Source organism: Protobothrops mucrosquamatus, unplaced genomic scaffold, assembly GCF_001527695.2.
Source record: "Protobothrops mucrosquamatus isolate PMUCROS unplaced genomic scaffold, P.Mucros_1.0 scaffold3352, whole genome shotgun sequence".
NCBI classification, from domain to species: domain Eukaryota; kingdom Metazoa; phylum Chordata; class Lepidosauria; order Squamata; family Viperidae; genus Protobothrops; species Protobothrops mucrosquamatus.
The window spans coordinates 28,066-39,997 of NW_015389339.1; the positions used below are offsets into that span (position 1 = coordinate 28,066).

The 11,932-nt window shown below is 44.3% G+C and overlaps 1 protein-coding gene across 1 annotated transcript; it reads left to right on the top strand.

The window, feature by feature from the left end:
• The first annotated feature begins 1,053 nt into the window (after positions 1–1,053).
• On the top strand, positions 1,054–10,449 carry NTAN1 (N-terminal asparagine amidase). The gene is made up of 10 exons (XM_015826879.1): positions 1,054–1,134; positions 2,844–2,946; positions 3,033–3,098; positions 3,443–3,551; positions 4,028–4,101; positions 4,701–4,754; positions 6,252–6,305; positions 6,549–6,646; positions 7,585–7,698; positions 8,741–10,449. Exons 1-10 carry the CDS (start codon positions 1,054–1,056, stop codon positions 8,915–8,917), a joined length of 930 nt encoding a protein of 309 aa, XP_015682365.1. The 3' UTR covers positions 8,918–10,449.
• The last annotated feature ends 1,483 nt before the right edge of the window (positions 10,450–11,932 follow it).

The following is an 11,932-nucleotide window of genomic DNA, read 5'->3' on the forward strand; positions in this document are numbered from 1 at the left end:
CTCTTCCGTGGATTCTTTGACCCTTTTGGAACAATGAAATTGGAAGGTGTGTGTGTTTGTGTATATGTGTGAACTGTGGGGCCCTTGGTGCTCTCCGAGCTAGGTTGTTGGCTTGCAAACCTTTCATAACCCAAGCTAGGTAACGACGTCAGTACTAGAAGAGAGTGGGAGTTATGGAGTGAAAGAGGAGGAGGACCAGGATTGTGGGGTCCTTGATGCTCTCTTGAGCTAGGTTGTTGGCTTGCAAAAGTTTCATAACCCCAAAGTTTTGTTAGGGCTAGAAGAGAGTGGGAGTTATGAAGTGGAGGAGGAGGAGGAGGAAGATGGTGGGGTCCTTGGTGCTCTCCGATCCAGGCTGTTGGCTTGCAGACCTTTCATGACCCAACTAGGTAACACTGTCAGTGCTAGAAGCCAGTGGGAGTTATGGAGGAGGAGGAGGAGGAGGAGGAGGAAGATGGTGGGGTCCTTGGTACTCTCCGATCCAGACTGTTGGCTTGCAGACCTTTCATGACCCAACTAGGTAACATTGTCAGTGCTAGAAGCCAGTGGGAGTTATGGAGAGGAGGAGGAGGAGGAGGAGGAGGAGGAGAAGGAAGATGGTGGGGTCCTTGGTACTCTCCGATCCAGGCTTGCCTTGCAGACCTGTCATAACCCAGCTAGGCAACATCAGGGGCTGCACAAGATTCACCCCTCCAGATGTTGCAGCACCTCCCTCTCCCAGCTGCGCAGGGCTGAGAAGCCACCTGAGAACTGCCCAGCCCTGGCAGAGCCCAGGTGGACCAACCCACCTGCAGGAACCGCCTTGGGGAACCCCAGCAAGCCCACCTGGACTGGCCACTGCCCAGGGTTGCAAGCCATTGGAGTCCCTGAACCCTCCCCCCCCCCACACACGGGATGGATATTGGGGGGGGAGGGCTCCTCCTTAGCTCCACCCCCCCCGTCCGAACTACATTTCCCAGGGCGCTTGGCGGGCGGGGCGGGGCGGGGCCTGAGCCCAGCTGGCTGCTCCGAGCAGGAACTCGCCCCGCAGCTCCGGCGGGGAGGCTGCCCGACATGCCTCTGCTGGTGGAGGGGCGGCGGCTCGACCCGGCCCGGCCTCTCCGGGAGCTGCTGCGCGCCTTCCCGGAGCTGGAGGTGAGTGGGGGGGGCAGGGGGGCGGAGCTCCCGCGCCCAGGTGAGGGCAGGCGACCGCCGCTGCGGGGCTCAGGTGCGCGGGGCGGGCAGGGTGTGTGTGGCTGTCTTGGGGGCTTTGAGAACCTCGCCCGGGGGGGTCCCCTCCCGGGCTAGGCTGCAAACTGAGGGGGGTCTTTCTCTTGTGCAAAGCGGGGGGGAGTCCCTGGGGCAGGCGGGACTGGGGATCCCCCCTGACACCTGGAAGGGGAACCGAAGTGGGTGGGTGGCAGGTATTTCCCTGCCTGCCTCCCTCCCTCCCTCCCTCCCTCAAGCTATGTTTTTGCCCCACCTGCTAAGCCAGCATTTCTCAATCTGGGTAACCTTGAAGAGATGTGGACTTCCAATTCCCAGAATTCCCCAGCCAGCATGCTTTGAGCGATATGTGGACTTCAACTCCCAGAATTCCCCTAGCATGCTTTAAGCCAGAGGTAGGCAAACCTTGGCTCTTTTATGACTCGTGGACTTCAACTCCCAGAATTCCTGAGCCAGCATGGGGGAACTATGGTCCCTTCATGACTCGTGGACTTCAACTCCCAGAATTCCTGAGCCAGCATAGGGGAACTATGGTCCCTTCATGACTCGTGGACTTCAACTCCCAGAATTCCTGAGCCAGCATAGGGGAACTATGGTCCCTTCATGACTCGTGGACTTCAACTCCCAGAATTCCTGAGCCAGCATAGGGGAACTATGGCCCCTTCATGACTCATGGACTTCAACTCCCAGAATTCCTGAGCCAGCCATGGCTCATCTTGGAAACCTCCCCCTTTCCCCTCAGCATGGCTGGCTCAGGAATTCTGGGAGTTGAAGTCCACGAGTCATAAAAGAGCCAAGGTGGCCTACCCCTGCTTTAAGCGATATGTGGACTTCAACTCACAGGATTCCCCAGCCAACCTGCTTTAAGAGATGTGGACCGACTCCCAGAATTCTCCAGCTAGCATGCTTTAAGAGATATGTGGACTTCAATTCTCAGAATCGGAATGCTGCCTGAGGAATCCTGGGAGTTGAAGTCCACACCTTTTAAAGTCGCCAAGGTTGAGAAACACTATGCTAAGCCATAATGGGACTTACTGCGGTGGCCGAGTATTTTGCATGGTCTCAAGCCCTTATGGCTGCAAACCCTGATTTGTGGGTGAACATAATGCCTAGATCCACGTGATTGGACCTTAGTGGGCTAGGAACATCCCAGGATGGAGAGCGAGGTAGGCATACCATCCTGAGGAGTCATTGTGGGTCTTGTGTATGGTATAATAAACTTGGGGAGAGCTAGTTTGGTGTAGTGGTTAAGGCAGCAGGCTAGAAACCAATGTTGGCTTAGCTTGAGGAACTAAGGCCAACTTTTGGCCTTAGTTCTTCAAACTAAGAGGAATTGGCTAACTTTTCAGGAATCTTCATAAAGTGTCCTCGCACCTCCTGGGATCCAGACTCATTCCCTATTCTCATAATTGATTCTTGCTTATATGTTTGTGGGAATAAACTGGTACACTTGAAGCAATTCCCAGTTTATGTGAAGCTTTGTTTGGTTTCCAGATCTTGGAAGAGGCGTTAGCTATGTTTCTTACTTTGGACGCCCAGATCAGAGAATTTTTGATAGCTGCTTTGCTGAAGCTGTGTTGTGTGTAACCCATGTGCCCAGAGATCTGTACAAACAAAAACTCTTGTTCCCCAATCAGGAGCAAGCCAAACAGTTCCGCAGCCAACCTGCTCAAGCGGTGGGACCAAAAGGACTTCTCTATGTCCAGCAAAGAGAATTTGCTGCTACCACGTCCAAAGATGGTAGGTGGACTTTGAGGGAGTATAAACCTTAAGTTCAAGAGAAGACAGCCAAGATCTTACATGATGTTCTCCTGCTTTCTTGATAGGTTCCGTTTCCATTCTTGGCTCAGACGATGCTACAACGTGCCATTTTGTGGTCCTGAGACACACAGGTGCTGCCATAACTGGATCCCATGCTCTATAATTAGACATTTATAAAGTTTGAGGTTGCTGGTTTAGAACTGGAACACGAGCTTTATGGAAGTCTTTGAGACAGACTGAAGTTCTGTCCTCTTGGCTCCAGTGTTTAGAAGAAGCACAACAGAAACCCACAGATCTTGTCACAACCGGCCATAACCCCAGTGTCTTCCAGTTGAGCGATCTTCAGCTCTTCAAAAATCCTTTGGCTCATATGTCTCTCACCTGCGCTTTGATAAGTCAGTTCTAAATAGAGAAATGTTCTTTACAGTTATAGTTGTCCATAAGATGCAAATTCTCATATTATAATTATTTTTAGGGAGTGGAGCAATTTGTCTAACTCACTGTGATGGATCAGATACCGAAACAGAAGTTCTGCTGGTGATAAATGCAGTAAAAGTGCTTTCTCCAACCACTGACTGTGGAAGGTCAGTTTTTTTTTTTTTAAATAGTTCTGTTAAATAATCTGGTGAAAAGTTGGGGCTTCATACTTCTCAGCTGCTTTCTACCTCTTCAGCATAATAGTTAAATTCAGGTAGTCCTCAAATGCTAAACCATTTGTTTAGCGAACATTCGAAATTACAGCAGCAGTGAAAAAAATTATAAACGCTTCTCGCACTTAAGGCCATCACATCATCCCCATGGTTGTGTGATAAAAACTAGGATCCTATGGCTATAAGTCAAGTACTTATTTATAAATAACAGAATGTCCCTGATAGGCATTCTATATTGTAGTTACTTACCCTGGACCAGAATAGATTCATAGTGAAAAATATGGTAATAATAATAAACAGGTAAACTTTTAACAAACAGGTGAACTTTTAACATTCAGCCTATTAATTTGAATTCAGTCCAAAATTGATTGAAAAATTGAATGAATGTTTCTGGATGGTGTGTCTGCTAGGTTGGAGTTGCATCTGATTGGAGGTTTTTGTGACGACCGGCGCCTGTCTCAGCGTCTTACCAGTCAACTCTTAAGTAAGTTTGTGTTTCGGTTTTGCTGGGGTCTTTGTGACATTTTGAGGTTCTCGTTGAAGTAGAATAAAGTTGGCCAGTTGCGTGAGCTAGTGGGAATTTTGTGGACTCCAGAGCACCCCCCCCCCAAAAAAAAAACAGATTTCTGCTTTAGGACAAGGGCTTACATGATGTAGGTTGAAATGAAGGGAGCCAATTATATTTATGGAGGAGAAGAGGTCTGTTGGTGGTGACTCATGTTGATACCTACAGAATATATGATACCATCGGTAGGAAGAGTACAATGCTGGACTGTTAGTCTTGGGTCAAAATTCCTCAGGATAATTTCCTTGGAACGGATTGGTTGATTAGGTTTTTTGTTCAGATAGAAACTTCATGTCCTATGGAGTCTTGATTCAGAAATGGATTAATGGTAGTGGGCATAGGGGGGGCAGTTGTCCTAGATGAGAAGCTATGGGGTTTGTTATCTTGATAAACCCAGTTTGGAAACAGAGTGGAGCTCTTGAAGTATTTGAATAATGAAATCATCTTTCATTGTAGTTTATCTATATATTTTTCCCCCTGGGTGTATGAATTCATGATCTTTCCTTTTGTGTTCTTAGGAGCGTTTGACCGTCTGCTAGATAATGTTTATTTGATGACATTCTGTGTCACAGGTAATTATATATATATGTCTTTGACTTAATTGTATTGTCTGAATCAGTTTACAATGCAACCCACTTATGTTCTGAAATTTGGCCATAAACTTTACAATCCTGGGGTCAGCGGAAAGTCCATAAAGCATTGTCAGAATTTCATAAAAACATGACTTATTTTAATCTTGGTCAAATAAACCAACTTTACATTCCTTCTTTTTACTTACGAAGAGCTTAATAATTCATTCATTCAAATGTTATTGTCGGATTTGATCTCCCTTCAATTCTTCTTTGTCCCATTGCAAAGGAAAATTATTTTCTCAACAAGGATTAGCTAAAGGATGGATTAAATCTACGAGCTAATTTTGCCCACCCCCTCTAAATTTCTGGGTGTGCTCAAGGACCCTTAAAAATACTAGCAAGCTATTGGTATACGGTCAAAACTGGAGGAATAAAGGAATTCCAACAGAAGAAGAGATTTTATATAAAATTTTATTGTGTGCTGAAATGGATAGGCTCACAATGGAAATGAAGGATAAGACAAAATCAGACTACTTTGAAATCTGGGACAAATTTTATTACTGGTATGAATTAAGGAGAACTGCTTGGTCTTCAAGCTAGTGTTAAGACAGAAATACATATAACTGTATATATTATTGTATTGTATAGAACAGTGATGGCGAACCTTTTAGAGACCGAGTGCCCAAACTTCAACCCAAAATCCACTTATGCATTGTCGGGTGCCGGGTGGGTGTGGCCCATTGGGTGGGCGTGGCTGCGGTGGTAACAGCAGACTGGGTGGGACTAAAAAGTTCAATCAATCAATTCCAACTTTGCAAGATCTTTTTTTTCCCCGCAAGTTGAAATTGACTGATTGATTTAACCTTTTTTTTTTCTGCACACCGCAGCGGAGGCCTAAAGCGAAAAGGTTTTACAAAACCCAGCTGAAGGCCTAGGACTGGGGCGATGGCGCGCGTGCCCACAGAGAGGACTCTGAGTGCCGCCTCTGGCACCCGTGCCATAGGTTCGCCACCACTGGTATAGAAGAATAAGTTTATTTAGAGATTAAGAATGATGTATTAATTATATGTATTAAGAGGAACAAATTGTTAGGAATATTTATTCTGGAATGTCACGTTATGTCCATTTTTGTTTTAACTGTATTATAAATAAAAAACTTTTTAAAAAAAAATACTAGCAAGCTGGAATTCGTAATATGGCAGAAGGGAAAAATTAATTAATGCATGGAGAGGAGTCATACTCATTGTATTTGACTGACTTAATATAATGTTTGTGAAATTTAAATATAATCAAGTTTAGGTTTTTCCTCTCCTGGTTTAACTAAATATCTTTATCTTGGTTCTGTCTTCTCCTTTTGTGAGGATATTCTCTATCAAATCCAAAATGTAACCGCCAACTGGAAAAACAACGCACTCTATTCTGAAGTGACCCAGCTTTGCCATGTTTTCCAATTTATCGCTTTTTTTGATAAAGTCAATTTCTGTGTGTTTATTTCAGAACTGAATGACCGCCAGGAAAATGGCAGGCATTTGCCATATATTTATGGAATTGGTGAGTTAACACTTCTTGCATTTGAGGTCAGGATTAAAAACTGTGGTTTACACTTGTGAGATTGGGTATGCCACCTTAATTTTTTTTTTAATGGCTCATTAAGATACCAATGAATGCAAATAAAAGATGCATGTTTTGTTTAACACTTAAAGAGAGGCAGTTTCACAGGTTTTCCTGTCAATCAACTCTCTCTGTCCTCCAGAAGGATCTTAATTTCTTATTGTGTGGCTCCTTCCCTTTCAGCTGCGAATGTTAAAACTGGTGAGATTTTCCACGCCACGTTTCCAGACCGAGGCCCTGATGAAGACATGCGGTCTGCCAGGGTCTTAGCAGGAGCAAAGGTTAGCAACGATTGTACGAAAGGATGAGGAAGGGAACAACGCTTAAAGATAAAACGTAGAAGAGAATATAGTAGCTAGGCAATGAATTACGGAGTTCTTGATATTCTCTAAGCATGGTTGTTTGCTTGTAGACATTTCATTACCCAACTAGCTATCATCAGTGTGAGGAACGGTGGGTGGGTGGGTGAGTGGATGGTTAGATAGATAGATAGATAGATAGATAGATAGATAGATAGATAGATAGATAGATAGATAGATAGATAGACAGACAGACAGACAGACAGACAGACAGACAGACAGACAGACAGACAGACAGACAGACAGACAGACTGACTGACTGACTGACTGACAGAAAGACAGAAAGACAGAAAGACAGATGAGAGGATGAGAGAGAAGATAGAGATAATATAGACACAGACAGAAAGACAGATGAGAGGATAGATGAGAGAGAGAAAATAGAGATGATATAGATAGACAGACAGATATAGACAGAGACAGAGACAGAGACAGATGATAGATATGATTAGATAGAGATAGGCAGGCAGGCAGACAGACAGGCAGACAGGAAGACACAGATAGAAAGACAGATGAGAGGATAGATGAGAGAGAGAAGATAGAGATGATATAGATAGACAGACAGATATAGACAGAGACAGAGATAGATGATAGATATGATTAGATAGAGACAGGCAGACATAATAGCTTGCCCTGCCATTATTGGCATGTGGTTTTCTCCTGGGAGAAAACCGATGGGAAAGTTGGAGCAGGGAACTTAAATGAACATAAATAAGAATCAGAGAAAGATATAAATGGGAAGTGGCAGTACCATGGGGCAGGATTAACACGGCATCTGGTCCTGCCAAGTAACCACTGTTTGTGCTGCTGCTCGCTCCTGTTTGGTCTGCAATAACCTGCTGAAATTGTATCATCTCTTGTAGATGATCAGCATTTACGACCCGAAGAAGGAACAACTTTGCATTGGGCCTTACTACTGGATGCCTTTCCCCCACGTGGATTTCTGGTTGGAGCAGAGCAACCAGAGCATCTTACAGGTAACTGGAGTTTGTCAAGGACATCAGGGACCCCAGCTGGAGAAAGCGAGGCTGAAAGATTGCTGAGTTCATATTTATGTTAAGAACTACTGTGGGATCCTTGGTGCTCCCTGGTTATTTCCTTGCAGACGTTTCATTACCAAAGTAGGTAACATCATCAGGGCTAGAAGGGAATGCGGTTTGCAAAGGGGAGTCAGGAGAGAAGGAAGGGGAGGTGGAGGAGAACTGTGGGGTCCTTGGTGCTCTCTGAGCTTGTTTGTTTTCTTGCAGATGTTTTGTGACCCAACTAGGTAACATCATCAGTGCTAGTAAGGGAGTGGGGTTTGTTCTCTGTTTATATACCTGTGACCTGCCCTGTCAGAGTTGGTGGGCAATGAAACATTGGCAAGGAAAAAAAAAAAAGCCAAGCTCAGAGAATTCTCATCAGTCAAGTTGTTGTGGCTCCGTCTTGTGAGCCCCTCTTATCGGAGGAAGAAGGCTCCGAACATGAAGGAGAGGAGATGGCCAGGCCTCCCTCTCCAGGACCCTCCTCTTTGGCAATGCCTCAGGTGTCTCCCGACGGAGAAGAGATTGACCAGGAGCCAGGTGGTTCTGAGATTGGCCAGGAGCCAGGTGTTTCTCAGATTGGCCAGGAGCCAGGTGTTTCGGATAGTGATGAAGATACGTTGTGGCTGGATCCACGCCAGCGTAGGCGCGACAAGCGTGCGCAGCAGAAAAGGAGACGTACCAGAGATTAAGCTGAGTCACTGGACCACACCCCACAGGCTATAAAAGGGAGGTGGTGGCCATTTGGACTCTGTGACGGACAAAGCTAAATCTCTGGCAAAGTAGTTTGCTGTGGACTTAATTTCAAACTGTGTGTATTGTTTTTTGTTCTCTGAGTAAAAGTCTTGGCAGGCAGTACGGAGCTGCTGCCAAGTTTTCTTATCTGTGGCGTGGAGTGTGGAGAAGTTATTTAACCCTCATCTGGCTGTTTGGGTGTGTGTGTCAGACGGGGACAGAACACAAGTTTCCTTAAATATTCCTTTTCGTATCTTTGCAGAATCTCTCCACTTCGCCTCTGGCGGAGCCCCCCCATTTCGTGGCCCACATCCGAGCTACTCTGCTCTACCTAAGAGAACATCCGTTCCCCGATAAGACTCTCTTCCCCACACAGAAACCTCGCCTCTACAAAAAAAATGCGGAGGGCTTGTGGGAGAGAGTCTCTGGCCAGATCTGACCCAAAGCAGAGGAACCAGGAGCACTCCGGAAGTGAAAATCAAGGAAGATGGTCAGAGACCTTCCCTATGACGTGCACATTCACCTTTGTGAGCCCCACAAAGACATCGGGGAAAACCAGCGTGTGGTTTTGCGCCCTCCCCCCAAATATCCCGTGTTTTCCAAAACAGCCAGCCAATTCGGTGCAAAATTAGGAAATCTTTACACATTTCATGGGGTTGGGTCCAAAGTTCTCAAGAACATAAAAATGGGCCTCCGTAGTATTACAAAGAAGGAGGTGGAACCTGATTGTTGGTACTCCCATCCTTGCTCTCTCAAGTTTTCTGGCTTTCGTCATTTCTTCAGGACCAGCCTCAAAGTAGCCATTCTGCTTGCTTCGTCAGAGCTAGGTCCTTGATAAAATATCAGCTGGAGAACCTTCCCATGCTGGAATGAAGCGGTGTGGTCCCTGTTCTAGAGTACAGATGGTCCGTTTCAAGGCCTGACCTGTTCCGGTGAGGTTGGAATGACCCAACATGAGGACGCTTCAGGTAGGGTTAGAACATGACCTTGACACAAGATGTTTCGGTGAAGACCTTCTGACCTAGACAATTTTGCTCCTCTCTGGAACTCTCTCAGTGTTGGGGGAGTTTTCATATGAAGCTAGACCTTGTTGGTGCCACATGAGAAGAAGCTGCTCCAGACTAATAATAGATATTTGTGTTGAGTCTCCGAGCAATAGCTAAAGAATGTTGACCATGACATTCTTCTTGGACTGAGGACCAAATGTATGCAAGCAAATATGTTGGGTGGGACTTGCCTACATACCTATCCTCTGATAGGGACTTTGGATCTTTGTGCAGCTCAACGTGTGTGTGTGTGTGTATGTGTGTGTGTGAGATTCTCCTCAATTCCTTTTTAAAGTTGATTTTTCTACCATGAATCTCCATAACTGGTCATTATTCCAGCAAGAAAACCACACGGCTTCAGGTACGACTTTCAAGGCACACGTCTGTATGGACAACATTCAAGTTTTTGTTCCGGCTTTTTCAGGCTGTATTTTTCTCCACTGTTCAGCTTCCTGTTCTGTCAGAAACTGGGAGAATCTAGCCTGAATCTCACCGTCGCTGTGTCTTGCAGCATCCAAGGTGGTGGGGTTTTCATTTAACCAGATCCATCAAACCGTTGAATGTAGCCAAAATAACATATATGACGATTAAAGGCAGTCTCCGCTTAAATCTTTTCCATTTGCTTAAACAAAAACAAAACCCATGTCTTTTATTATACCCATTTCTAAACAAGGATCCGACCATTTTATCAAATGTATTGCTTTTGTTAACTAAACCCAAAAGCTTTTCCAAACACCTCTGCATGTAATGAAACTTTTAAAACTGTTTAATGATTTAATCTGGTTTTCTTTTGAGGTATTTATGTGTCTCTGAAGTAGGTACGTTTCTTCTTCTTTGCTGATGTTCTACAATTTCTGGACAAGGCTGAACATCCCTCTGAGGTATTTGGGAATGTGCCAGACCTACGGAAGCTAATTATAGGGGAGCAGCCGTTGTAACTTCAGAACCTGGTTGTAAGTAGCTTTGAGGGGTCCATCATAACTTTGATTGATCACTAAGAGACTGGTTGTTGAGGACTACCTGCATGGCACTTTTAGCTATATTTTTTAGCTGGATTCACCTACAGTGCTTAATTGTAAAGTGATAAGGGGTGGCGATGGTGGTGACTAAGTGTAATTAACAATCTGGTTCAGTGAATAAAATACAATTCATTTAAGGGCAGTAGACCAATTAAAAACCTAGATTGGTTACTGACTTGCTCTTTCAAGTCTGATTTGGTTATGTAGCAGTAGGAAAACACAACTGGTGTTGTGGTTTTTCTGGCTGGGTTTTTGTGTCCTGCTCAGGGATCCATAGCCACAAGGCAAGTACAGTTTTAAAAACAAAGACAAAATGAACCATAAACAGAGAGCAAACCCTGCTCCCTTCCAACACTGATGATGTTACCTAGTTGGGTCATGAAACATCTCCAAGAAAACCAAGGTCCGAAAACACCACAATCTAGAAATTATCCAAATTTCTAGACCTTGATTCCATTTGCAGGGCTGTCTTTAACTTGTTCAATGTGAAGATACTTAAAACCACATATGGTTTATATCAGGGGTCTTCAAACTTGGCGTGCCTGGCTGAGGAATTCTGGGAGTTGAAGTCCACAAGTCATAAAAGGGCCAGGTTTGAAGACCCCTGATTTATACGATGTGTGAATCCAAGCCCTACCAGAAATAGCAACCTTCTGGATTAAATAATTAAAATTTTCTGATGTGTATATTCCCTACGTTTCTAGGATTTTGCTAGTTGGTTCTTTTAACCATCACAAACTCAAGATACAACAAGTTGAAGAACTTTTATTGAAGCATTTAGGAAGTATCTAAATTAGGACTGTATTCCAGCAAAACTGCCAGCTTGATATAAAACCTTTAAAATTTATATTAACAATTATAACTTTAACCTTTCCCCCCCTCATGAACCCAAGTTAATATAAATCATTGCACTAAATAAACAGTCAAAAGGAAGACAATTCAAATTTGCACTTTGGAAAAAAATCAACCCTTAATAGTTGGGAGTTAACTGTACATTTAACCAGCAATAATCCTCAATCAAGAAAGAACAAGCTTTTGTTAACCTTTAACAAACATTTTGGTCATTAAAGCCCATTGTTGCAGTACTCATGGAAGAGCTTCAATCAGTTCTAGCTGAGCATGAAGAAACTGGTTACCTAGAGTAAACTAGATATGTTGATCATTACCTCTCAACCTCCATAAATAATAATAAGCAAAGCTTGAACCCTTAATGCCCACTTGAGTGCAAAGGATAACAGATCCTCAAGTAAATTATTAAAAGAGAGAATATTCTAGCATTCGGTGTAAGATCTAGTTTGGTGAGATCTCCATAACTTATGTGAATCATGTCTGGATACTTGGGTTTTAAAGCAGAAAAATCTCCCAATTACGACTACGTGGGTCTGTTTT

Coding starts and splice junctions, on each gene's coding strand:
- NTAN1 (XM_015826879.1), top strand. CDS start 1,054: ATGCCTCTGCTGGTGGAGGGGCGGCGGCTCGACCCGGCCCGGCCTCTC. Junction 6,647..7,584: donor GGGTCTTAGCAGGAGCAAAG/GTTAGCAACGAT, acceptor CATCTCTTGTAG/ATGATCAGCATTTACGACCC. Junction 7,699..8,740: donor GCAACCAGAGCATCTTACAG/GTAACTGGAGTT, acceptor GTATCTTTGCAG/AATCTCTCCACTTCGCCTCT.